General features: G+C 39.7%; 1 protein-coding gene across 1 annotated transcript in view; it reads right to left on the reverse strand.

The window, feature by feature from the left end:
• Positions 1-27,658, reverse strand: part of MND1 (meiotic nuclear divisions 1) — a 114,993-nt gene that overhangs the window by 76,865 nt on the left and 10,470 nt on the right. The window contains exons 4-5 of the mRNA XM_086345901.1: positions 20,428-20,485; positions 16,886-17,034 (exon numbers count right to left, since the gene is read on the reverse strand). Of these exons, the coding sequence (XP_086202027.1) occupies positions 16,886-17,034; positions 20,428-20,485 (207 nt within the window). The remainder of the gene's footprint in view (positions 1-16,885; positions 17,035-20,427; positions 20,486-27,658) is intronic.

Raw genomic sequence — 27,658 nt, forward strand, 5'->3', positions numbered from 1 at the left:
GACAAGCAGAAGTGGCCTTGGTGAAGAAAGACAGTAGGTTTAAAAATGTCCATATGAAAAGTTTGAAAAGCTAAGACCTAATGCTCTTAATCCTTTCCATCAAGAAGGGGGCAATATCAAAATTCCTAAAAGAACTGGCAATTTTACTTAAGAACTACAAATAGTAAGTAGCTTTGTAATTTAGCTTATTAAAGAGGAGAAATGAAAAGTTGCCAACTTTTTTTTTTAATTTGTGAACTTAAAGATATCAAATGTCACAAAAATAAAAAGTTCTTTCTTATTTTTTGAAAGAGATACCAAAAATTATAAATAAAAAATGGAATCATTAAAATGTCTAGTGGTGACTTTTAATCCTTATTAAAAATTACCTGAAAAGGTTATAGCCCAATACAATCAAAATAGAAAGAACTTCCACTGAGAAAAACTGGCATGATTTGATATATTACTTCTCCTAGTTTTACTGGCTAAGAAAAGTCCATTTTGGAACACAGGTTAAGTATAGTTAGGAAATTTATAATGTGATTATGCCATTAGGTGATGACCCTCTGGCTTACCATTGCAAAACAGTGGAATTCTCCCATTAACAAAGGTATATGGGGCCAGTAAGCGAGAGATAAATATAAAACTTTTTTTTTAAGAGAGAGAAAGTTGAACTATCTTCTACAAAATAAACACTTTAATAAACTGAATATAACTTGATAATCCTAACTAAAGAAGCAAGTAATTTCACTTCAAAAAAGTTTTGTCACATTCTTCATTTTCTCTTCCCTCCTTCAAGTAAATAAAAACAATGATGAGCAACAAACTACAAATGCAACAAGCCATACAGTTTCCGCGTACTCTCCATTGTCAGCAGTCACTTATCTGTTACAACAGCTACCACTGAGTGCCTCCAGAGAACCAGGCCTATAGAGGATGCAGCACATACATGACCTCACTGGAAGTTTTAATACTGCCATTTTACAGATTAAGAAACTGAGATCCAGAGAGACTAGGTAATTTGACCAGGTAGTAAATGGCAATGCTGCTAGTTTAATCCAGATCATCTGGATATCAAAGGCTATGTTTTTCACTGAGCATCCTATCCCTCTGGGCACCATACTAACACATTAAATTTGTCAACATTCTAAATAAAAAACATCCAGAACAATTTCAAGTGAGGCAACTTTAAGAAAAAAAACAAACATATATGCTGGACGTCCCTGGTGGTGCAGTGGTTAACAATCCACCTGCCAATGCAGGGGACATAAGTTCTGTCCCTGATCTAGGAAGAATCCATATGTTGTGGAGCAACTAAGCCCATGCGTCCTAACTACTGAGCCTGTGCATCGCGACTACAGAAGCCCGCACGCTCTAGAGCCTGCGGTCCACAATGGAAGCCACCACAATGAGAAGCCCGTGCACGGCAAACAGAGAGCAGCCCCAGTCGTCGCTTAGTCGTGTCCGACTCTTCACGAGCCCATGGACTGCAGCACGCCAGGCCTCCTTGTCCATCACCAACTCCCGGAGTTTGCTCAAACTCAAGTCCGTAGAGTTGGTGATGCCATCCAACCATCTTATCCTCTGTCGTCCCCTTCTCCTCATGACTTCAATCTTTCTCAGCGTCAGGGTCTTTTCAAATGAGTCAGTTCTTCACATCAGGTGGCCAAGTACTGGAGTTTCAGCTTTAGCATCAGTTCTTCCAATGAACACCCAGGACTGATCTCCTTTAGGACGGACTGGTTGGATCTCCTTGCAGTCCAAGGAACTCTCAAGAGTCTTCTCCAGCATTATAGTTCAAAAGCATCAATTCTTCGGCACTCAGGTTTCTTTATAGTCCTTTATATTTATATATTATAAATATATTTTTATAGATTAGTCCCTGCTCACCACAACTAGAGCAAGCCCGCCTGCAACAACAAAGATCCGGCACAGTCAAAAATAGATTTTAAAAATATGTCCGTATAAAAAACTACATTTTGAGCTATATAGCATAGTTCAGTTCAGTTCAGTCGCTCAGTCGTGTCCGACTCTGCGACCCCATGAAATCACAGCACGCCAGGCCTCCCTGTCCATCACCAACTCCTGGAGTTCACCCAGACCCACATCCATCGAGTTAGTGATGCCATCCAGCCATCTCATCCTCTGTCGTCCCCTTCTCCTCTTGCCCGCAATCCCTCCCAGCATCAGAGTCTTTTCCAATGAGTCAACTCTTTGCATCAGGTGGCCAAAGTACTGGAGTTTCAGCTTAAGCATCATTCCCTCCAAAGAAATCCCAGGGCTGATCTCCTTCAGAATAGACTGGTTGGATCTCCTTGCAGTCCAAGGGACTCTCAAGAGTCTTCTCCAACACCACAGTTCAAAAGCATCAATTCTTCGGCACTCAGCCTTCTTCACAATCCAACTCTCACATCCATACATGACCACAGGAAAAACCATAGCCTTGACTAGATGGACCTTTGTTGGCAAAGTAATGTCTCTGCTTTTGAATATGCTATCTAGGTTGGTCATAACTTTCCTTCCAAGGAGTAAGCATCTTTTAATTTCATGGCTGCAGTCACCATCTGCAATGATTTTGGAGCCCAGAAAAATAAAGTCTGACATTGTTTCCACTGTTTCCCTATCTATTTCCCATGAAGTGATGGGACTGTATGCCATGATCTTTGTTTTCTGAAGCCAAGCTTTAAGCCAACTTTTTCACTCTCCACTTTCACTTTCATCAAGAGGCTTTTGAGTTCCTCTTCACTTTCTGCCATAAGGGTGGTATCATCTGCATATCTAAGGTTATTGATATTTCTCCCGGCAATCTTGATTCCGGCTTGTGTTTCTTCCAGTCCAGCGTTTCTCATGATGTACTCTGCATATAAGTTAAATAAGCAGGGTGATAAATATACAGCCTTGACATACTCCTTTTCCTATTTGGAACCAGTCTGTTGTTCCGTGTCCAGTTATAACTGTTGCTTCCTGACCTGCATAGAGGTTTCTCAAGAGGCAGGTCAGGTGGTCTGGTATTCCCATCTCTTTCAGAATTTTCCACAGTTGTGATCCACACAGTCAAAAGCTTTGGCATAGTCAATAAAGCAGAAATAGATGTTTTTCTGGGACTCTCTTGCTTTTTCCATGATCCAGCGGATGTTGGCAATTTGATCTCTGGTTCCTCTGCCTTTTCTAAAACCAGCTTGAACATCAGGAAGTTCACGGTTCACGTATTGCTGAAGCCTGGCCTGGAGAATTTTGAGCATTAGTTTACTAGCATGTGAGATGAGTGCAATTGTGCAGTAGTTTGAGCATTCTTTGGCATTGCCTTTCTTTGGGATTGGAATGAAAACTGACCTTTTCCAGTCCTGTGGCCACTGCTGAGTTTTCCAAATTTGCTGGCATATTGAGTGCAACACTTTCACAGCATCATCTTTCAGGATTTGAAACAGCTGAACTGGAATTCCATCACCTCCACTAGCTTTGTTCGTAGTGATGCTTTCTAAGGCCCACTTGACTTCACATTCCAGGATATCTGGCTCTAGGTCAGTGATCACATCATCGTGATTATCTGGGTCATGAAGATCTTTTTTGTACAGTTCTTCTGTGTATTCTTGCCACCTCTTCTTAATATCTTCTGCTTCTGTTAGGTCCATACCATTTCTGTCCTTTATCGAGCCCATCTTTGCATGAAATGTCCCCTTGGTATCTCTAATTTTCTTAAGAGATCTCTAGTCTTTCCCATCCTGTTGTTTTCCTCTATTTCTTTGCATTGATCACTGAGGAAGGCTTTCTTATCTCTTCTTGCTATTCTTTGGAACTCTGCATTCAGATGCTTATATCTTTCCTTTTTTCCTTTGCTTTTTGCTTCTCTTCTTTTCACAGCTATTTGTAAGGCCTCCCCAGACAGCCACTTTGCTTTTTTGCATTTCTTTTCCATGGGGATGGTCTTGATCCCTGTCTCCTGTACAATGTCACGAGCCTCATTCCATAGTTCATCATGCACTCTATCTATCAGATCTAGGCCCTTAAATCTATTTCTCACTTCCACTGTGTTAATCATAAGGGATCTGATTTAGGTCATACCTGAATGGTCTAGTGGTTTTCCCTACTTTCTTCAATTTCAGTCTGAATTTGGTAATAAGGAGTTCATGATCTGAGCCACAGTCAACTCCTGGTCTTGTTTTTGTTGACTGTATAGAGCTTCTCCATCTTTGGCTGCGAAGAATATAATCAATCTAATTTCGGTGTTGACCATCTTGCTATGAAACAAAGGCGGATAAATGGTATTTTTGATAAAGAAAAACCTTTCAATGAAGAAACTAAAATTTCTAAAACAAATAAGAGTCTCTGATACTTTTTAAAAGAAAAATCTCAGTAGACAAAATGTGAAGACATATCAACAAAAATGTATTTGTACAGCTTCCCGGGTGGCTCAGACAGTAAAGAATCTGCCTGCAATGCAGAAGACCTGGGTTCGATCCCTGGTTTGGGAAGATCCCCTGGAGAAGGAATGGCTATCCACTCCAGTATTCTTGCCAGGAGAATTCCATGGACAGAGGAGCCTGGCAGGCCCCAGTACATCGGGTCGCAGAGAGTCAGGACACGACTGAGCGACTTTCACTTTCACATCAAAAATAGCAAAAAAAAGGGCTTATCTATACAAGTAAGAAATTGGCCAAGTATTTCTCTATTGAAAGGAAACGTCAAAATACAAATATCATTTTGTTGATGCCTTGCATCACCCCTGCAATGAGAGGGAAAAAAGTCAGTGATACAGCAGAATGTTTTCTGTACAGCTCACGTATTCACTGAGAACAGACTACATTACCATTAAACACTACTATCTTATCAACTGTGCTGCAGTTACAGAACTTTACACTCTCATAAAATAGCACCCTATTTATAACACTATGCCTACAATCCTTTTGGTTGAGTGACTCATCTAAGCCATTCCTAACCTCCTTCCTTCCTTACCCACTTCCACGCCTAGTTTCGTCTACAGAGAGGAAACTACAGTGTTTAGAGAGACACTGTTTCAGTTTACAGATTTAAGCCAAAGCCTATTGGAGAGGTCTGAGAAAGTTTTCTTTTGTATTCCTGTTAAGAGACAACATTCCTGTAACTTCCCTCTCCCCTCTGCCATACCATTCTTCAGCTATGACAAGAGTAGCTCTGCTGACCATCTCATAACCATAACGGGCCCCACAGATGCTGACGGATACCACTGAGACACTGATCAACATTAACAGATACCTACCTTTTGACTTAATGTGAGAAAGATAAACTTCCATTTATTTAAGCCTCTGTTAGTCAGACATTTCATTTATTTCTAGACAAAACCATTCTTTATCAAATATTTTTACTAAACATCAATTTACAGGCTGATAAGATGGTTTAGAAGCTGGCTAGTTGTGTGATGTACTCATTCACTCATTTAAGTTTACATGATTAAATGCCTACTTAGGATTAGTATTAGGTTTGGGGGAGAGAAAATTGAAGACATGGCTTTTATCTTATGTTTGAGACACATACCTAATACAAGAGAGAGGTCTGTAAATACGACAAGAGTAATAAATGCTCTAGCCGAGCCTGAACAAACTTCAGTGACAGCACACAGTGGAACCATGAGATTTTTTTTCTTTTTGTTCTTTCAAAAGTCAAAGTCTAGGTTTATGCCAGAAAAATATCAGACCAGCCAGAACCAGTCCTGTTCTGTCCTCTTCCAACGACAAATTGAAGACAGAAGACGCAGGAGTCTAGGAAGAAAGGAAGAACATTAGACACTGTTGAGAGTTCCTGAGAAGGGCCCTGAGTTACCCTCTCTGGTACTGTAAGATTAGCTACAACTACAGAAAGAGGAGTGCAACTGCAGAGCCCCTAGAAAACCTGCAGGGTACAGGAATAGAGAGAATCTATCACTTTCGATCTAGAACCCCAGGAAGAAGCAGCCCCACAGGTACCATCCATACCACCATGGCACAGGAGGTGCAAAGAAGCCCTTTTATCTGGAGCACAGTGGGCCTGGGACAGCCACTAGCTGGGAATTTAACAGTGCACACTCCAAATGGCCTCCATACTGCCAACAGGAGCGTCTTTCTTAAATAAGGCTCTGATCATTTCACTTCCCTACTCAAAATCCTTCAGCTTCATACACAGAGCCCTTCATTATCAGGCTTCCTTGGTGGGTCAGTGGTAAAGAATCTGCCAATGTAGGAGGCGCAAATTTGATGCCTAGGTCAGGAAGATCCCCTGGAAAAGGAAATGGCCAACCCACTCCAGTATTCTTGCTTGGGAAATCACAAGGTCAGTGGATCCCAGGGAGCTTAAGTCCATGGGGTCGCAAGAGTTGGACATGACTTAGCGGCTGAACAATAACAACATTCACCCCTCACATTCAACTGAGCAGTACAAAACAACTCAAGATTTTCTCATATATTATGCAGTTCTATACATATCTATCCAGTCCTGGCATATAATAACAAGTTAAAGCACTTACTATGGATTAGTCATTGTTGTATGCAGTTATACACAACACATTTAATTGTCACAAGCAACCTGTGAAGTAGGAAATATTAGGACCACTTAACAGAGAAAACAGAGACACAAGATGTTTCTAGTAAATGGAAGAAGTAGGAGTTGAGTCTGGGGTCTGGGTCTAGAGTCCACTCTTGTAAGCCACTGTGCTCCACTACTTTAACATACGGGTCTCTGTACCCAGCATGTCCTTCACCCTCAACTCCCTTCTGGACTCACACATCTTTCCAGAACAGACCTAAACGTCTCCTTCCTTAACTGTAAAGCCTTTCCTCAGCAGAATGTTCACCCTCTACCATCCTCCCCCATGCTGTACATTATTCCACCATGTGGCGGGGGTCTGTTGACCGGGGTCTCTCCTCACCAGGCTGTGAGGTCCTGGAGGACCGGAGCTACCTCATTCACCATTACCCCTCTCAGTCACAACGCCTGCCACAGCAAGCATTCAGTATACATTTACTGAACTGAACGAATTTCAATAAAGGTAAACGCCTATTTTTATTCAAAAACATTTCAAGTTGTCCACACAGCTTGAGTGGACCTATTCTTTACCAGCTCAGTTTTAGCAATAAATGATTTTATGTACTGATGGTTCCCAACTTATGACGGTTTGACTGAATGATTTTACAACTTTATGATGGTGCAAAAGCAGTCCACATTCAGTAGAAACCATATTTGGAACTTGGAGTTCAGTTCTCGTCCTGGTCTAGTGACAGGCAGCACACACTCCCCATGACGCTGCACGCTGGACACAGGCAGTGAGCCGCAGCTCCCGCTCAGCTGCATCACCGCCACGGTGCGCAACCAACACACCGACAACCACTCTGTACCCAGACAACACCTCCGGTTTCACTTTCAGTATTCAATAAACTATATAAGATATTCAACACTTTATTATACAAGTCTCTGTGACAGATGATTTTGTCCAACTGTAGGCTAATGTTTAAATGTTCTGAGCCCTTATAAGATAGGCTTGGCTACACTATGATGCTTGGTGGGTTAGGTGTATTAAATGCATTTTTTTGACTTAAAACAGTTTTAACTTCCCATGGGGTTGACAGCATAACCCCACTGTAAGAAGTAGAGGAAGATCTGTATTCATTTCTAAAAAATGGTAAAATTAAAAAAAAAAATTATTCTGAGAATCTCTTAGTGTCTCCCCAAACCCATACCCTGGGTGTGAAATCCAATTTAGTGTGGATTTCAAAATGAAATGCTGGTGATAAATCAAAAACCTGACCCCTAAACTACCTTCCACTAGTAATAAATGGGTTGCAAATCAGAACTTGGATGAAGAACTGAGGAAGGTCTCAGCAGAGCAAGAAAACAAAAGAGCATGATTTCCACAGTTCTGACCCTTTAAACAAGGAAACATCCGTTTAAACCCCACACAGAGTTGCAGCAGCACCAGGGAAACTGCGCCAGTGGGCTGCTCTCATTCAGACAACCTCACACCTTCGTTTCTTCTAACTTTCATTCACTTCCAGCCTCTGGAACTATGAGAAACAAGTTTCTGTTGTTTATAAGCTACCAAATCTGTGGTATTTTGTTACAGCAGCCTGAATGGACTAAGACAAACTCTTAAAACTCCCTGGCTGACTGCTCAGTAAAGTCTGGCTATCATCATCAAGAGCATCAGTGGCTCCTGCTGTCCCCCTCAGTAATCTCCTCCATCCATCTACAGTGAGGCAACTTTCAGCTCAAAAAACCATTTCTAAGAAGTCTCCCTTAACTATATAGACTTCTTTTTCATAAGAGTTAATTAACAATGTCTTTTCATTACAAGTTAATTAACTGTATATTTATCTTGCCTTACCAAGTAAATATAAATTATCTCAACACGAAACACACATTTTATCATTTTTTATATCGCTCAAAGAACTCAGTACTGCACATAAACAGAGGAGGCACACAGTTTCTGTTGAAGCAGTTAATGCAATCCACACGCAGTTGATAGCTTCTTTGCTATCTTAGAAAATGTTCAAGAGAAACATAAATTATAACCATGAGGCTTTTTTAGACTGTCTTTAACAGTGATCAACACATACAACCTAAAGGCAAGAGAGAAAAATGTTTCCTGATTTTCAGACTTGCAAAAAAAAGCCCATTCTCAAGAGACAAGTACATTCCTGTACTTAATTGGAATCACTGGTGGAACCAAAGCAGAACAGAATGATGGGGGTGATGGGGGGAAACGAAGAGCTCCCTCTCTCTAATCTGGAAGTAATTAACAAGAAACTCAAAAGAAGTTAACATTTTACTTTGGCAATATGTTGAACAAACTGATCTTTCAGTGTAACCTTGAATTTGGAATCTGCTTCAATTCAACATTAACAGTGGCTTCTACATGTAAATCCCATGACCTCTTGCAACACTTCTAATCTCTATCGCTCGTTCGGCAGTCAGCCACTTACTTCTCCTCTCCAATTCACTCCTTCACTTGTATGTCTTATCTTCAGCGCAGGTTACAGGTTCTTTCTTAGTAAAGCATGTAAAGATACCGATTTCTACTTTTTTGAATTACCTCCAGCGTCTGGTAAAATGTTTTGCACATAGTAGACCCTCAAATATTTTTTTTGATTGAACAAATAAACTTAAGAGTATACACTCCTGGATGAGCACTAATTTAGTCAAACCTCCAGCCACCTTACACAGTGCCTATGCACACTGGCACTCGACATAGACTACTTAATCCACACAACCCTTTGAAGTAAGTATAATCTTTTTTTTTTTTTAACAAATTTGGGAAACTTTAAGGCATTAAAAGCTTAAGAAACTTTTCCAAGATCCTTACAACTAGCAAAAAGTTAAAACTGTGATTTCAATCCATCTTCGATTTCTAACTACTTCTCTTCCCATTAAGCTTTACTGTTTCTCTAAAATGATAAGCTCTCTTCAGAACCATAGTTGAGGGGCATAGTATGATACTGGCATTCCTTCTCAAATTTCAGTGAAAAAATAAAGTAGGTTTAAGTCAGTGAAATGGTACTGAGTGTTTGTTTCTTAAAAAAATGTATTTACTGCAAATGCCAAATGCTATCAATCTCTTATGAATGACATATCAAAATCTCACTCTGCAGAGCTGAGAACAGAAGGTATTGGACCTACTACTTATGTAATGGCCTCTGACTTGAACTGTGACTCCTGCAGGAAGTGTGTGAGATTAAGCTTTGATCTCCAGCTTGTAAATGGGGCATCGGGAACAGGAGTATGTCACAAAAAACACTGGATCCCAACTTTCAAACCAGTAGGGAGAGGAAAATATTGACAGAAGCTAATTAGAACTATTCTATCCTATCTATATAGAATAAATGTATATTTACATATATACCATTTATTATATATTATATATTTATTATATTTATATATTTATATTTATATTATTTATTCTATATATAGACTAAATAATATTAAGTTCACTTATTAAAAATAGATTCATTATACTAGCAAGAATCTCTTGCTTACTTTTTTTGCAAAACTCCTTCACTTGCTAAATAGAATTATGCTAAATCCAGAGGCAAAGAAATAAAGAGCATACATTGCTCCAGATTATCTCTGGTTTACAAAGTCAAAAAAGAAATGCTTAATTAGCACTTGTTAGGCCTAATTTCTGGAGAAGGAAATGGCAACCCACTCCAGTGTTCTTGCCTGGAGAATCCCAGGGACGAGGAGCCTGGTGGGCTGCTGTCTAAGGGGTCGCACGGAGTCAGACACGACTGAAGTGACTTAGCAGCAGCAGGCCTAATTTCAGGCATGAGTAACTGTCTGGAAGAGGGTAAGATAACACCACCAGAAACACTAACCATAAAGAAACAAGTTGATAGATAAACTGCTGCTGCAATTTCCATTTCTCCAGGTTAATTCTTTGCACATTCTAGATACAAATCCTTTATCAGACAAATGCTTTCCAAGTGTTTTCTCCCAGTCTTTGGTTGTGTTTTTGTTTACTTAACTGTGTTTAGAAGAGCCGATATTTTAAGTTTTGGGGAAGTCCAGTTTATCTATCTGGAGAAGGTGATAGCACCCCACTCCAGGACTCTTGCCTAGAAAATCCCATGGATGGAAGAGCCTGGTGGGCTGCAGTCCATGGGGTCGCTAAGAGTCGGGCACGACGGAGCAACTTCACTTTCACGCATTGGAGATATCACTACACACTTACTAGAAGGGGTGTCATCCCAAGCATCAGTGAGCACACGGAGAGACCGGAACACACACACTGCTGGTAGGAATGGAAAGTGGCGCAGACACTTTGAACACCCTCTGGCAACCTCTTAGAAAGCTAATCATACCCCTACCATATGATCCAGCCATTCTGTTCCTAGGTATTTACCCAATATAAATGAAAACATATTTCCATACAAAGACATATATACATATTCATAGAAGCTTTACTTCTAATAACCGAAAACTAAAACAAACAAAACCCCTAATGTCCATCAACAGGTAAATAACTGTTGTAAATCTACACAACGAAATACCACTTAACAATAAAAATGTATGAGTAATATATACAGGAACATGGATACATCTTAGTTATGCTGAGTAAAAGAAGGCAGGAAGAGTATGTACTGCATGATCCATTGATATAAAATTCTAGGAAATATAAACTAATGTATAATGACAGAAAGTAAATCAGCAGTTGCCTGGGGAACGGGGCAGGGGAAGCAGTGTGTGTCAGGGATTGGGGCTAGGCAGGAGAGAGAGAACGGGAATGAAGAAATTCTAAGGGTGATGGGTATGATCCTTAGCTTGATTATGGTGATGTTTCCCCGGATGTACACGTATGTCAAAACTTAACAGTTTATAAACTTTAAATATGGTTTTGGTACGTCAGTTATTCCTCAATAAAGCCTTTTTTTAATAAAAAGATTTATACATTTGAGAAGTTAGAACAATGAAAAATTTGTGGTATGTATCCTTTAAGATGGTCCCAATGATCCTTGTCTCTTGGTATTTATGCCCATGTATAATCTCTCCCTGAGTGTGAACTGAATTTAAGATCTGTGTCTAGGGAACAGAATGAGGCAGAGGTGAGTCACTTCCAAGATTAAGTCACAACAACCCCTGTGGCTCGTGTCTGGGACTCTCCACGCACATCTGCTGTGAGGGAAGGCTGCTGCCACACGTGAGCTGTCCTATGGGAAAACCACAATTCGAGGAGGCAGGGAGGGAGGTGCTAAACGCTACCAAGGAATCCAGGCCACCAACCCAACAGACTTCCAGGAACTGAAGATCTCAGCCCAACAACCATCAAGGAACTAAATCCAATAACCATTAAGACTGAGCTCAGAAGTAAATCTCCCAGATGTGCCTTCTGATGAGAATAGAGCCCTGGCCAACAAACAGTCTGATCAAGCCTCATGTGAGACTTTTTTTTAAAATATGTATTTATTTGGCTTTGTCAGGCCTTAGTTGTGGCACACATGACCTCTGTTGCATCACGTGGGATCTTTCTTGCGGTGCACTGATTCTCTGGTTGTGGCACAGGCTTAGTTGCTCCACAGCATGTGGGATCTTCCCAGACCAGGGACTGAACCTGTGTCCCCTGCACTGTAAGACAGATTCTTTTATTTTTTTTATTATTATTTTTTAAATTTACAATATTGTATTGGTTTTGCCATACATCAACATGCAACCGCCACGGGTGTACACGTGTTCCCCATCCCGAACCCCCCCTCCCACCTCTCTCCCCATACCATCCCTCTGGGTCATCCCAGTGCACCAGCCCCAAGCTTCCTGTATCCTGCATCAAACCTGGACTGGCGATTCGTTTCTTATATATTATACATGTTTTAATGCCGTTCTCCCAAATCACCCGCCCCCCTCCCTCTCCCAGAGTCCAAAAGACTGTTCTATACATCAGTGTCTCTTTTGCTGTCTCGCATACAGGGTTGTCATTACCATCTTTCTAAATTCCATATATATGCGTTAGTATACTGTATTGGTGTTTTTCTCTCTGGCTTACTTCACTCTGTATAATAGGCTCCAGTTTCATCCACCTCATTAGAACTGATTCAAATGTATTCTTTTTAATGGCTGAGTAATACTCCATTGTGTATATGTACCAAAGCTTTCTTATCCATTCATCTGCTGATGGACATCTAGGTTGCTTCCGTGTCCTGGCTATTATAAACAATGCTGCGATGAACACTGGGGTACACATGTCTCTTTCAATTCTGGTTTCCTCAGTGTGTATGCCCAGCAGTGGGATTGCTGGGTCGTACAGCAGTTCTATTTCCAGTTTTTTAAGGAATCTCCACACTGTTCTCCATAGTGGCTGTACTAGTTTGCATTCCCACCAACAGTGTAAGAGGGTTCCCTTTTCTCCACACCCTCTCCAGCATTTATTGCTTGTAGACTTTTGGATCGCAGCCATTCTCACTGGTGTGAAATGGTACCTCATAGTGGTTTTGATTTGCATTTCTCTGATAATGAGTGATGTTGAGCATCTTTTCATGTGTTTGTTAGCCATCTGTATGTCTTCTTTGGAGAAGTCTATTTAGTTCTTTAACCCATTTTTTGATTGGGTCGTTTATTTTTCTGGAATTGAGCTGCAGGAGTTGCTTGTATGTTTTTGAGGTTAGTTGTTTGTCAGTTGCTTCATTTGCTATTATTTTCTCCCATTCTGAAGGCTGTCTTTTTACCTTGCTTATAGTTTCTTTTGTTGTGCAGAAGCTTTTAATTTTAATTAGATCCCATTTGTTTATTTTTGCTTTTATTTCCAATATTCTGGGAGGTGGGTCATAGAGGATCCTGCTGTGATGTATGTCAGAGAGTGTTTTGCCTATGTTCTCCTCTAAGATTTCTATAGTTTCTGGTCTTACGTTTAGATCTTTAATCCATTTTGAGTTTATTTTTGTGTATGGTGTTAGAAAGTGTTCTAGTTTCATTCTTTTACAAGTGGTTGACCAGATTTCCCAGCACCACTTGTTAAAGAGATTGTCTTTTCTCCATTGTATATTCTTGCCTCCTTTGTCAAAGATAAGGTGTCCATAGTTGCGTGGGTTTATCTCTGGGCTTTCTATTTTGTTCCAGTGATCTATATTTCTGTCTTTGTGCCAGTACCATACTGTGTAAGACGGATTCTTAACCACTGGACCACCAGGGACGTCCCCTCACATGAGCTTTGAGTCTAACTAAACCATGCCTGGATTCCTGACCTACAGAAATGGTGATACACTAATGTTTGTTTCTTTAAGTCATGAAGTTTTGGGGCATGCAGTTCTGTTCCACGGCAATAGATAATACAAAAGCTAAGTCACATTTAAATTAAAAAGAAATTTAAAGCAAATTTACCCACTTAGAATACATCCTTTTAGAATATAAAGAGAGTATTTGACTAAAACTAGATGAAAGTGAAGTGAAAGTGAAGTCGCTCAGTCATGTCCGACTGTGACCCCACGGACTGTAGTCCAACAGAAGCAGGGCTTAATTTTCTTATGCAACGTGAAGTCCAGAAGTGAGGCAGTCCAAGGCTCGTGCAGCGTGTCAAAACGCCACCGGGGACCCAAGCCCTGTCAACTCAGGCCTGGCCATTCGAGGAACATCGGCACAGTACAATCTCAGGGCCATATCGTGGAAAAGAGGAAGAAAGGGTTCTGCCTTTACCATGAAAGTGACCATCTTCCCAGAAACCACAAAGCCTCTCTTCACTTACATCTCACTCATCAAATCTGTCTCCCACTGCCATTCACAGATACAAGGGAATCTGGGAAGGTTAATGTTTTCTGCTCCTTCAACACAGCAATGAAAAAGGGGACAATGTTTATTGGACAGCCAGAAATATTTGCCAAAGCTGTACATTTTATTTATGGTAAGACCAAAAATACTACAGGAGTTTAGAGAAGGACAAGAACATAGTAAGCTAAGGGAGCTTGAGAAAGCCTCTGAGAAGAGACGTTTAGAACTAAGTAGAAAGGAAAGACAAGGGAATTTTCAAAGGGGATAAGAACAAAAAACCATGAAGACAGGAAAATGTAATAAGGCCTAAAAAGAAATCACCTTATATAAAGTTTTTAATTGCATAAGTTAAAAAAACCGCTGAGTGATGAATACGTATGCTATTTCCTAGCAAGGAAAAAATGCAGTATCTTAAACAACAAGGTCCTACTGTGTAATAAAGTGTAAGGGAAAAGAATCTGAAAAAGAATAAACACACACACATACGTATAAACCTGAGGTTATCTTCTGAGGTCAGCAAGGCCAAGTTGGGTGCAATGTTTGAAGCAGCAGTATCCTCACCAGAAAGGCTTCATGGTGTGTTCTGGTAGGAGTTTGGCTGTGTACCTTCCCTCAGTTCCTGCCTACTTTTAGAACTGTGTCCATCCTTCCCAGTGACTCTGCAAGTCCATCTTACATCTTTTAATAAATTTCTTTTCTGCTAATGTCAACCAGAGTTAGTTTGTGTTGCTTGTAATTAAGAACACGGACTTTATGGTTCCCCACAAAGTTGAACACAGGAGCATCATTTAAAAAAGTGGTGTTTCAGGACGATTTTCCTGTGAATAAACACAATCTCACACAACCTCCAGAGAGAAATTAATTTACTATTGTTAATTAACTTTTCCTGTTATTGTTACCTTCCAGAAAATCAGGACTCTTCCTCCCTTCCCAAAAAAGTCCACAGTACTTTCCCTAAAATTTCACCCCTTGCCTATATAGTAGAGTCCCCTTTTATCTGTGGTTTCAGTTCCCATGGTTTCAGTCACCTGTGGTCAAGTATAGTGCAAAAATATCGGATGGAAAATTCTAGAAATAAAACAGTTCAGAAGTTTTAAATTGTGTGCTATTCTGAGTAGCGTGATGAAACCTTGCCCCGTCCGGCTCCATCCCACATGGGACATGAGTCATTCCTCTGTGCAGCGAATCTTGCCTGTTACTCACTTAGCAGTCACGCTGGCTATGGGGTTACTGTCATGCTGCCACAGCGCCTGTGCTCACGTGACCGTTATTCTACTTGATAATGGCTCCAAAGCACAAGAGTGCTGATGCACACAACTCAGATATGCTAAAGAGAAGCTGCAAAGAACTTCCTTTAAGTGAAAAGGTGAAAGTTCTTAGTAGGGAAGGAAAAAAATCGTATGCTGAGCTTGCAAAGACTGTGAGAATGAATCTTCTCTCCATGAAACTGTGAAGAAGGCAAAAGAAATTTGGGCTAGTTCTGCTGTTGCACCTCAAACTGCAAAAGATACAGCCCCAGGGCATGACAAGTGCTTCATTAAGACGGAAAGGGCACTAAATTTGCACAATAAGATGTTTCGAGAGAGAGACCACATTCACACTGTTATTGGTACAGCTGTTCTATTTCACGACTAGTTGGTTGTTCATATCTTACGGTGCCTAATTTCTAAGTTAAACTGTATCACAGGTATGTATACATAAGAAAAAACGCAGCATGTATAGGATTCAGGACTTTCCATGGTTTCAGGCATCCAATGGGGGTCTTGGCAAGTATTTCCTCAGATAAGGGTGGGACCACTGCATCGTAAGTTCTACATGATAATTCATGCCATCAGTCTTGTAAAGGATACAAAAGAGCTCATCAAAATGTGATGGAATCTGGAACTACACTCTTGGAAACAACCAAGAGCTCCTTTAATAGCTGAATGAGTAAACAAACTGTGGCACATACAATGGGATGGAATATTATTCATCAGTCAAAAGAAATGAGCTACCAAGCCACCAAAAGACATGGAGGAAACTTAAAATGCACACTACTAAGTGAAAAAAGCCAGTCTTCTTTCTTCTGAAAAGCCTGCAGACTATGATTCCAACCAGATGACACTCTGGAAAAAGCAAAACTTTAGAGACCTTAAAAATACCAGTTGTTGTGAGGGGCTAGAGGAGAGGAAAGGACGGAGGAATAAGTAAAGCAAAGGAGACTTTTAGGGCAGTGAACTACACTGCATGTTACTATAATGTTGGATACATGACGTTTATAGATTTGTCAAAACTCACAATGCACAAGACATTGTGAGAATGAGCCTCTAATGTCAACTATGGACTTTAGTGAATAATAAGGTATCAACATTGGCTCGTCAACTGTGACAACTGTATCACACTAATACTAGATGTGAATAATAAGGGAAACTGTGTATTTGGTTGCAGGGGGCATGGGTGTATTTGGGAACTCTCTGTACCCGCCCATAAATTTTTCTGTAAACCTAAAAAGAACTAAAATACTAGAAAACAATATCATGGCATGTGAGATGAGAGTTAGAACATTCTACGGTCTTTGCTCCCCTTGGAAAAAATGAGATTTTGATTATCTTTAGACTGAGTCAAATAACGCACGTTAAAAATGTAACAGAAACCACTAAATAGGAAGAGGATTAAATAAAACAAATTTCTTTCTTAAAAAACAAATCTATTATTTTAAATTATGGTGGCCTACCTGAGAATCCAGAACCTCCAACTTACGTTTCCTGGCATGAAGAGCTTTACTTGGAAAAGCCCAATAATAATTAGATGTTCCAATTCTCTCACAGTCAACCATACCATCATCAACCAAGCTTTGAAGGACTTCTTTTACTGACATAGCAGCTAAGAGAGATAATTTTTAAAGACTTCATATTAAGACATATCATAAATCAAATTAAAGGCTAGTAACTGGGGGAACACTTGCAATAAATATTATAGATTGAGTTAATAAGTTAATAAATAAGGAGCTTTTAAAAATAATTACATAAAAGGCAAATACTCCAAGAGAAAAACAAAATACATCAATAAGCATCTATAAAACACGCATGGGCAATAAACAAGGAAAGTGGTCAAACCGGCTAATAATCGAAGAAATGTAAAATAAAGCATGAGACAGGATTTTTTGACTACTTAAAACACTAAAAATTATAATAAAGGATTCAGAGATGTAAGTACTCCTCAACATGGTAGAAAAATATAGCAAAAACAGATTTATGCATAACTCTTACAAAGAAATTCCACTTTTACAAATTTAGCTAAAGAAAATAATGCTTAAGGATGCTCATTAAATCACTGTTTTTCATAGCAAAACCCTGGAAATTAGTACAATAACTGGACTCTTAAAATTCTGGATAAATATACTATGCATTCATTAAATTTACTTTATAAAATATTTAATGGCTTGGATATATGTACATCCAAAACATATTGTATAGAAAACTAAGTTAGAAAACAGTATTCAGTAATGTGACAGTAGTTATGCAGAATGTAAGTTTAAGAGGGAAATTTTTATTTCCTTCTTTTTGCTCATTTTTCTTATTTTTTTCCAATAATAAACATGCTTTACCTTATTTGCTAAGGAAACTAAAAGAAAACTACTATGAAAAATTAAGCAATAAAGAAATAAACTGGATGTTATAGTCAGGGGTAAGATTGAAAATCAGAAAAGAGTTTTAAAAATACCATGTAAAAATACAAAGTCATATTTCACAAATGTTTGAAATTCATAGACCATTCTTATTTTTTTTTAAAGTGTTTACTTGGCTGCATTCGTTGGGCTGGTCATGTGGGTGCCCCTAGGCATGTAGGACCTTACTTCCCCAACCAGGGATTGAACCCTAGTCCCCTGCATTGCAAGCCAGATTCTTAACCACTGAACCACCAGGGAAGTCCCCATTCTTACTTTTTATTAATAGAACTATACCAAGAAATTATCCATAGAGTCTGTTTTAATTTTTCCTAGAGCAGACCCCCAAATTTAATAAAATCCATTAAAAACTTAAAAAGATTTAATAAAAAAATAAAATCTCCACCAAATGCAAAACATTCAACCTCGTTTATAAAAAAGTACAAGCTGAAATGTCAAAGACTTCTAAAAATGGTAACAGTTCTGAGAAATGAATTTGAGTATAATAGCCTTTCCTGAAGGCCATTTAAGAATCCATCTAAAAAGCCTAAAACTATACAGTCTCTTTCTACTCTATTTCTAGGGACGTTTCCTAATGAAGTAATATGTGGAAAAAAGTTTTCGGCAAGGGGAAAGGAAGGGATGAATAGGGGGAAGAGCACACAGGATTTTTAGGGAAGGGAAAATACTGTATGTGATATCATAACCGTGGATCCGTGTGTACAAGCCCACAGAAATGCACAACACTGAGAGTGACTAGTAATGTAAATTACGGATTCAGTGTGATTATGACGTGCCTATGCAGGCTATCAATTGTAACAAATGCATGATGGTGAGTGGTGTTGATAACAGGGGAAGCTGTGTATGTGTGGGGGGCAGGAAGTACATGAGAAACACTGTACCTTCCTCTCAGTGTGGCTGTGAACCTAAAAATACTCTAAAAAATAAGTCATTTAGAAAAAAATTTAAGAATGACATGCTAATTATCTTAACTTTAGCAAGAAAATTTGGGAACACATCTAGATGGGCAACAATAGCTAATGGGCTAAGCAAATTATGGCACAATGGGTGGTCACAGAAAAAATATTAGGAAATACAGATGCTGTAAATCATTTTTTTTTTTAAAGCAAATAACATAGGTAGACGATACAATGTTATATGAAAAAAATACATGAACACAAAACAGTGTTTGCAGCATGGCTTCCTCTCTGAGAAATGGACAGATATATAACACAAACACAGATAAACAGAAGCTAAGAATAAGACATCAAAATATACCATGTTACCATTTATACAATGGAATCTTACCCAGCCATTAAAAAAATGAAATAATGCCATTTGCAGCAACATGGATGGACCTAGAGATTGTCATACTGAGTGAGTAAGTCAGACAGAGAAATATCGTATGACATCCCTTACATGTGGACCCTAAAAAGAACTGATACAAATGAACTTACAAAACAGAAAGATACAGAGGCAGAGAATGCACTGACGTTTGCCGCTACACACTGTTCCATTTAAAACGGATAATCAACAAGAACCCACTGCGGAGCACACGGACTCTCCCAGTGCTACGTGGCAGCCTGGAGGGGCAGGGGTCTGCAGGGAGAGCAGACACATGTATGTAGACAAGGCTGAGTCCCTCTGCTGTCCACCTGAAACTACCACCACACTGCTAACTGCCTGTACACCTACACAAAATGAAAAGCTTAAAAAAAAGTGGTAATGTCAGTAGAGGGATTATGAACAACTGTATTTTCATTATATTCTTTATATAACTTCCAAATCTGTTAAACATGTATAGCTTATACAATCAGAAAAGTAAGGTTTAAAAAATATATGTATCATATATAATGGGCTTAAGAGTGACTCCTCAAAAGATAAACCCCAGAACCTCTGAATGCAACCTTAATTTGGAAAAGGGTCTATACAGATGTAATTAAGGGTCTCATGATAAAATCATCCTGGATTTAGGGTGGGTCCCAAATGAAACGTGTCCTTATAAGACACAGAAGGGGAGGGAAAAAAAGGGGAGGCCATGTGAAGGCAGAGGCAGAGATTAGAATGATGCATCTAGAAGCCAAGCACTGCTGGTGACTCCCAGAAGCCAGGAGAGAAGCATGAAGAGGAAACTCCCTCAGAGCCTCCGGAAGGAACCAGCCCCACCGACACCTCTACTTCAGGTTTCTGGCCTCCAGGACTATGAGGGAATAAAAGCTCCATTGTGCTCAGCCACCAAGTTACAGTAATTTGTTTCAGCAGCTGTAGAACACTAACACACCAGGCAAATCCCATTAACAAATACCAGAACATACATGAACAGCTTTACTTCTTTTGAAGTCAATTACACACATAAATGGGCTTGTGTATAACTACGTGTATTATACATGTGTGTGTGTGTGCATACAGGCATGCATGTATATGTCCCCTTAGTTTTCCTAGAGCAGATACTCCGAACACAAGAATCATGGTCATGGCCCAGAAACCTTATATAAGGACTTTAACAAACATTCTTCATCTCTAGAAATTTATGCTTCCATGAAGTGAAAGATTTGCAGGAAAGATAACCAGTATTCATCAAAACATTCTGGCACATCTTTGATACTTACTAATGCCTTTTTCTTTGGGAGCAATCTTCTCCATGTCTTTTAGTTGAAATACATCTTTCTGTTTAAAAGAGTTAAAAAAAGATGAAAAACATCTATTTACTTTCTACTATATATTTATAGTCACCATAATTATGTTTATAAAATATTGTATTAGAAAACTATGCCTGGAAAAGAACAGTGAAATAGAATCAAGAATTGTAGAGCTAGAAGAAATTGTAATTATCTTGTTCAATACCTTCAACAGAACTTAAAATGGACAGATTTTGCATGAACATACAATCCCGTAAAGTAACTGGAGGGCAGAACATAAAGGACATCTTCCCAATGAAGCATAAAATCTAGTTATGATGAATCATTTGTTAACATGAGATAATTGGCTTCTCTGACACTCTGATTTACAGAAAATACAAATAGTGCTTTGCTTAGTATATACCATACATCACAGACTTAGCAGCTCTAACTAAGACAGACAGCTGTCAAGGTTTGTTTACATTTAAGGTTTCATGGAAGAGCTGGACCTAAATAAGAAAATCATGCAATTCATGGCTGCCTATCCATCATTAACCTATACAGGCTATGCCACCACACGCAGAGCAAAACCTTGTGGGGAAGATACACACATAGAATATTCAATCCTACGGCTGGAAAAACAAATCTAGGCAGAACACTCCTTTCTTCCTGTAATAAGCTTTGGTTGAACAGGTCAAAAGAACTTGGATAATAGAAGTGAAACATTTGAAAAGACTTAAAGTGAAAGTGAAAGTGAAGTCATGTCCGACTCTTTGCGACCCCATGGACTGTAGCCTACCAGGCTCCTCTGTCCATGGGATTTTCCAGGCAATAGTACTGGAGTGGATCGCCATTTCCTTCTCCAGGGGATCTTCCCGACCCAGGGATCGAACCCGGGTCTCCCACATTGTAGACAGATGCTTTACCATCTGAGCCACCAGGGAAGCCCCCTTAACAGAGGCAGGGAAGACTTAAGTATTCAGTAATTAGAATTATTGTGATTACTGTTATGGAAATCTGGGATCTATTTCTCCTAATATAAACTTGAACTGATAACTTCAATAGGATGCAAATTTGGCATCATAAAAATTTAAAACATGCTCATTCAAGGGCACTATAACTGAAAAGACCAGAAGAAAATATTCACAAAACATACCCGACAAAAGAACAGTACCCCAGAAATACAACCCCCGCAAAAAAAGATGAACTGACAGATGGATAAAGGAATGGATAGATGAATATATATGATAAAGCAAGTAGAGTATAAAATGTTAATGGTGGAATCTAGAGTGGGCATACAGGTATTCACTGTGAAATTCTTTCATCTTCAATTATAAAATGTTGGAAAAAGTAACTTCATCTCAGTACACTTAAGATTTAGTAAATTCAAGAAAATACTAAGTCACTGGTCCTATTAATAGATTGTGAAACAAAATTTTGCACACCTGGGATCAACTATTTAAAGAAAGTTCTGTAGAGTCTCAGAGAACATGCAATAACTTACTAACTTTAGGCCTTTTATGCATTAAAAAAATCAATTAATCAAACCTATTTGCAAATACCTTAGATTCTCTGGAAAAAGAATATGAATGCATTGAGACATCTGCCTACATGTGGTCATCAAGGAACAGCCCCAGACATACCAACTGCCCCACTGGTGTTGCTGTGTAAAGAAATAGGCTTGCAAAGAACTAGCCTCAGAACTGAAGTGTGGTCATTTAAGAGAACAAAGAAAATGGTCCCAAGTAAATATTGGTTCTCCCCTACATTACACAGAGATAATAAAGAAAAGAACACAATGGTTCTAACTTTCAAAATCAAAACTATGAATAAAGATAGCACTGAAGACACACAGTTATAATACTAAATTAACTTCTAATTAAGCACTTATGACCTGGGCATCGTAATGTTTCACAGATGATTTCATTTAATCCCTATACCAACTCTGTGAAGCAGGTACAAGTTACTATTAGCCTTTTGCTTCTTCAGTCAAATAATCTGTTTAAAGCCACAAAGCTATTAGGTAAAACAGACTTTGGGTACCAGTCCTCTGTCTCTGAGTTGTATTGTTGCCATCGTCTTCCTAAGAGTAACAGGCAAAGAATTCTTTTTCTATTACATTAGCAACTTCAAATAAATCTATATATGTATTCATGTGAACGAATAGGAATATATGAACACATAATGTATGTATTCATATGAACAATGAGATCAAACCAGTCATTCCTAAAGGAAATCAACCCTGAATCTGGAAGGACTTTTGCTGAAGCTGAAGCGCCAATACTTTGGCCACCTGATGCAAAGAGCTGACTCACTGCAAAAGACAGTGATGCTGGGAAAGATTGAGGGCAGGAGCAGAAGGGCGCAACAGAGGATGAGATGGTTGGAATGGCACCACTGACTCAATGGACATGAGTTCGAGCAAACTCAGGGAGATAGTGAAGGACAGGGAAGCCCAGCCTGCTGCCATTCACGGGGTCACAAAGAGAGGGACACAATTTAGTGACCAAACAACAACAGCAACAATTCATATGAATGAAAATGTATAGGAATATATGAACTGGAATCAGTCAATTAATACAATAAATTCTATCTTTACATAAAAACCAATTATTTAACTTCTTTAACCAGCTAATACTTGTTACAGTCACAGCATCTTAGTCATCAGTGTCTTAATGTTATAGAAAGCAGAGTTGAAAATGTTTAATCAGAAACAGCAATTTTGGCATTTGAGAAAATTAACAATATCATAAAGGACAAAATAATCTCCCCAGCCTTCCACTGCCTGGTAGGAATTAAATATATTTTTCTGGCTCTGAGACCATAGGAAAAATATTTCAACTCAGCAGAATAAATAGTCATAACTATGAGGCTATGTTCTGGATTGCCAATGACTTTTATTAAGTCATTATATGTAAGGAAGATTTGTAAGATTTCACTTAGAGGGCAAACAGGTAAAAAAAACTCACAATATTTCATGTGTTTCACTGAGAGTCTGCATTACCAAAATGAAAGTATTATCATTATTTTAAATTTCATATTTTATTTTGCCATTTCCCCACCTACTTCATATTTGTAAATAATGAAAACAGCCAGTAGACTGGGCCAAGCTAGACTTTGAAGATCCTGCCAAGACATAAAACATAGGAAATTAATATTTTTGTAGGTCGAAAGTTTGGATTTTAACCTGAAAATGAAGCCACCATATAGCAACATGGTGAAGAAAAGTCTCTGGAGCCAGGAGACAGGGTTTGAGTCCTGGCTTTGCCACACAGGAGCAGAAACCTCAAACATACTTCCTGTCGGTGGCAGGCACAAATGCCTGGAATAAAGGAAGGAGGTCCAGGGAGCATCACATCACGTGTTACACCAGCAGCTCTCAGCCTTTTGACACCAGGGACCAGCTTCATGGAAGACAATCATTCCACAGATGGGGTTTAGGAGGTAACACGAGCGATGCAGAGCAAGGGGGAGGGTTAGACGAGGCTTCAGAAGAAGCTTCACTTGCTTCACCTCCTGCTGTGGCCCAGCTCCGAGGCTGGGGAACCCTATGTTATACCACACCCAGGCTGACAAATGTAAAGAGGCTGTATTTAGCACTGTCTTTATAATCAGATGATCCTCCCTGGGTTTTTATCCTATCCTATCCTATCCTAGTTTTTTCTGACAGAATGTGGTCCACTGGAGAAGGGAATGGCAAACCACTTCAGTATTCTTGCCTTGAGAACCCCATGAACAGTATGAAAAGGCAAAAAGATAGGATACTGAAAAAGAAACTCCCCAGGTCAGTAGGTACCCAATGTGCTACTGGAGATCAGTGGAGAAATAACTCCAGAAAGAATGAAGGGATGGAGCCAAAGCAAAAAGAATACCCAGCTGTGGATGTGACTGGTGATAGAAGCAAGGTCCGATGCTGTAAAGGGCAATATTGCACAGGAACCTGGAATGTCAGATCCATGAATCAAAGCAAATTGGAAGTGGTCAAACTTCCAAACTTCCAAGAGATGGCAAGAGTGAATGTCAACATTCTAGGAATCAGCGAACTGAAATGGACGGGAATGGGTGAATTTAACTCAGATGACCATTATATCTACTACTGCGGGCAGGAATCCCTCAGAAGAAATGGAGTGGCCAGCATGGTCAACAAAAGAGTCCGAAATGCAGTACTTGGATGCAATCTCAAAAATGACAGAACGATCTCTGTTCGTTTCCAAGGCAAACCATTCAATATCACAGTAATCCAAGTCTATGCCCAACCAGTAACACTGAAGAAGCTGAAGTTGAACAGTTCTATGAAGACCTACAAGGCCTTTTAGAACTAACACCCAAAAAAGATGTCCTTTTCATTACAGGGGACTGGAATGCAAAAGTAGGAAGTCAAGAAACACCTGGAGTGACAGGCTAATTTGGCCTTGGAATACGGCATGAAGCAGGCAAAGACTAATAGAGTTTTGCAAAGAAAATGACTGGTCATAACAAACACCCTCTTCCAACAACACAAGAGAAGACTCTATATATGGATATCACCAGATGGTCAACACTGAAATCAGATTGATTATATTCTTTGCAGCCGAAGATGGGAGAAGCTCTATACAGTCAGCAAAAACAAGACGAGGAGCCGACTATGGCTCAGACCATGAACTCCTTATTGCCCAATTCAGACTTAAATTGAAGAAAGTAGGGAAAACCACTAGACCATTCAGGTATGACCTAAATCAAATCCCTTATGATTATACAGTGGAAGTGAGAAACAGATTTAAGGGCCTAGATCTGATAGATAGAGTGCCTGATGAACTATGGAATGAGGTTCGTGACATTGTATAGGAGACAGGGCCATCTCCATGGAAAAGAAATGCAAAAAAGCAAAATGGCTGTCTGCGGAGGCCTTACAAATAGCTGTGAAAAGAAGAGAAGCGAAAAGCAAAGGAGAAAAGGAAAGATATAAACATCTGAATGCAGAGTTCCAAAGGATAGCAAGAAGAGATAAGAAAGCCTTCTTCAGTGATCAATGCAAAGAAATAGAGGAAAACAACAGAATGGGAAAGACTAGAGGTCTCTTCAAGAAAATCAGAGATACCAAAGGAACATTTCATACGAAGGTGGGCTTGATAAAGGACAGAAATGGTATGGACCTAGCAGAAGATATTAAGAAGAGATGGCAAGAATACACAGAAGAACTGTACAAAAAAGAGCTTCATGACCCAGATAATCACAATGCTGTGATCACTGACCTAGAGCCAGACATCCTGGAATGTGAAGTCAAGTGGGCCTTAGAAAGCATCACTACGAACAAAGCTAGTGGAGGTGATGGAATTCCAGTTCAGCTATTCCAAATCCTGAAAGATGATGCTGTGAAAGTGCTGCACTCAATATGCCAGCAAATTTGGAAAACTCAGCAGTGGCCACAGGACTGGACAAGGTCAGTTTTCATTCCAATCCCAAAGAAAGGCAATGCCAAAGAATGCTCAAACTACCGCACAATTGCACTCATCTCACACGCTAGTAAAGTAATGCTCAACATTCTCCAAGCCAGGCTTCAGCAATATGTGAACCATGAACTTCCTGATGTTCAACCTGGTTTTAGAAAAGGCAGAGGAACCAGAGATCAAATTGCCAACATCTGCTGGATCATGGAAAAAGCAAGAGAGTCCCAGAAAAACATCTATTTCTGCTTTATTGACTAGGCCAAAGCCTTTGACTGTGTGGATCACAATCAACTGTGGAAAATTCTGAAAAACATGGGAATACCAGACCACCTGACCTGCCTCTTGAGAAATCTGTATGCAGGTCAGGAAGCAACAGTTAGAACTGGACATGGAACAACAGACTGCTTCCAAATAGGAAAAGGAGTACGTCAAGGCTGTATATTGTCATCCTGTTTATTTAACTTCTATGCAGAGTACATCGTGAGAAATGCTGGACTGGAAAAAACACAAGCCGGAATCAAGATTGCCGGGAGAAATATCAATAACCTCAGATATGCAGATGACACCACCCTTATGGCAGAAAGTGAAGAGGAATTAAAAAGCCTCTTGATGAAAGGGAAAGTGGAGAGTGAAAAAGTTGGCTTAAAGTTTGGCTTCAGAAAAGGAAGATCATGGCATCTGGTCCCATCACTTCATGGGAAATAGATGGGGAAACAGTGGAAATAGTGTCAGACTTTATTTTTCTGGGCTCCAAAATCACTGCAGATGGTGACTGCAGCCATGAAATTAAAAGACGCTTACTTCTTGGAAGGAAAGTTATGGCCAACCTAGATAGCATATTCAAAAGCAGAGACATTGCTTTGCCAACAAAGGTTCGTCTAGTCAAGGCTATGGTTTTTCCTGTGGTCGTGTATGGATGTGAGAGTTGGACTGTGAAGAAAGCTGAGCGCTGAAGAATTGATGCTTTTGAACTGTGGTGTTGGAGAAGACTCTTGAGAGTCCCTTGGACTGCAAGGAGATCCAACCAGTCCATTCTGAAGGAGATCAGCCCTGGGATTTCTTTGGAAGGAATGATGCTAAAGCTGAAACTCCAGTACTTTGGCCACCTGATGCGAAGAGTTGACTCACTGGAAAAGACTCTGAAGCTGGGAGGGATTGGGGGCAGGAGGAGAAGGGGACAACAGAGGATGAGATGGCTGGATGGCATCACTGACTCGATGGACGTGAGTCTGAGTGAACTCTGGGAGTTGGTGATGGACAGGGAGGCCTGGCGTGCTGTGATTTCATGGGTTCACAAAGAGTGGGACACGACTGAGCGACTGATCTGATCTGATCTGATCCTAGTTTTATTACTACCACTTCTTTATTTGAGATGTCTTCTTTTTTGAGCCACAGGGCTGGTATTTTATGCTGTTATCTCAGAAGTCCAGGTCTATAGAATGAGGATAACAATAGTAGTGATTTCAGAGGGTTAAAAATGATAAAATCAGATAAATACACCAAGTGCTTAAAACAGTGGTGTGCACCCAGGAAGAGCTCAATAGATGTGAGCTATTATCATTATTTTTTTCAGGCAAAAGTGGACACAATTAAATATATACTTCAGAAAGATAATTATGCCATAATGGAAAACAGCATGGAGGTTCCCTAAGAAACTAAGATAGAACTACCATATGATCCAGCAATCCCACTCCTGGGCATACATCCGGAGAAAAACATGGCCCAAAAGGATACATGCACCCCAATATTCATTACAGTACTGTTTACGATAGCCAAGAAGACATGGAAGCAACCTA

Source organism: Bos grunniens, chromosome 17, assembly GCF_055505025.1.
Source record: "Bos grunniens cultivar Pamir isolate PY7600 chromosome 17, Bosgru_T2T1.0, whole genome shotgun sequence".
In the NCBI taxonomy this organism is placed as follows: domain Eukaryota; kingdom Metazoa; phylum Chordata; class Mammalia; order Artiodactyla; family Bovidae; genus Bos; species Bos grunniens.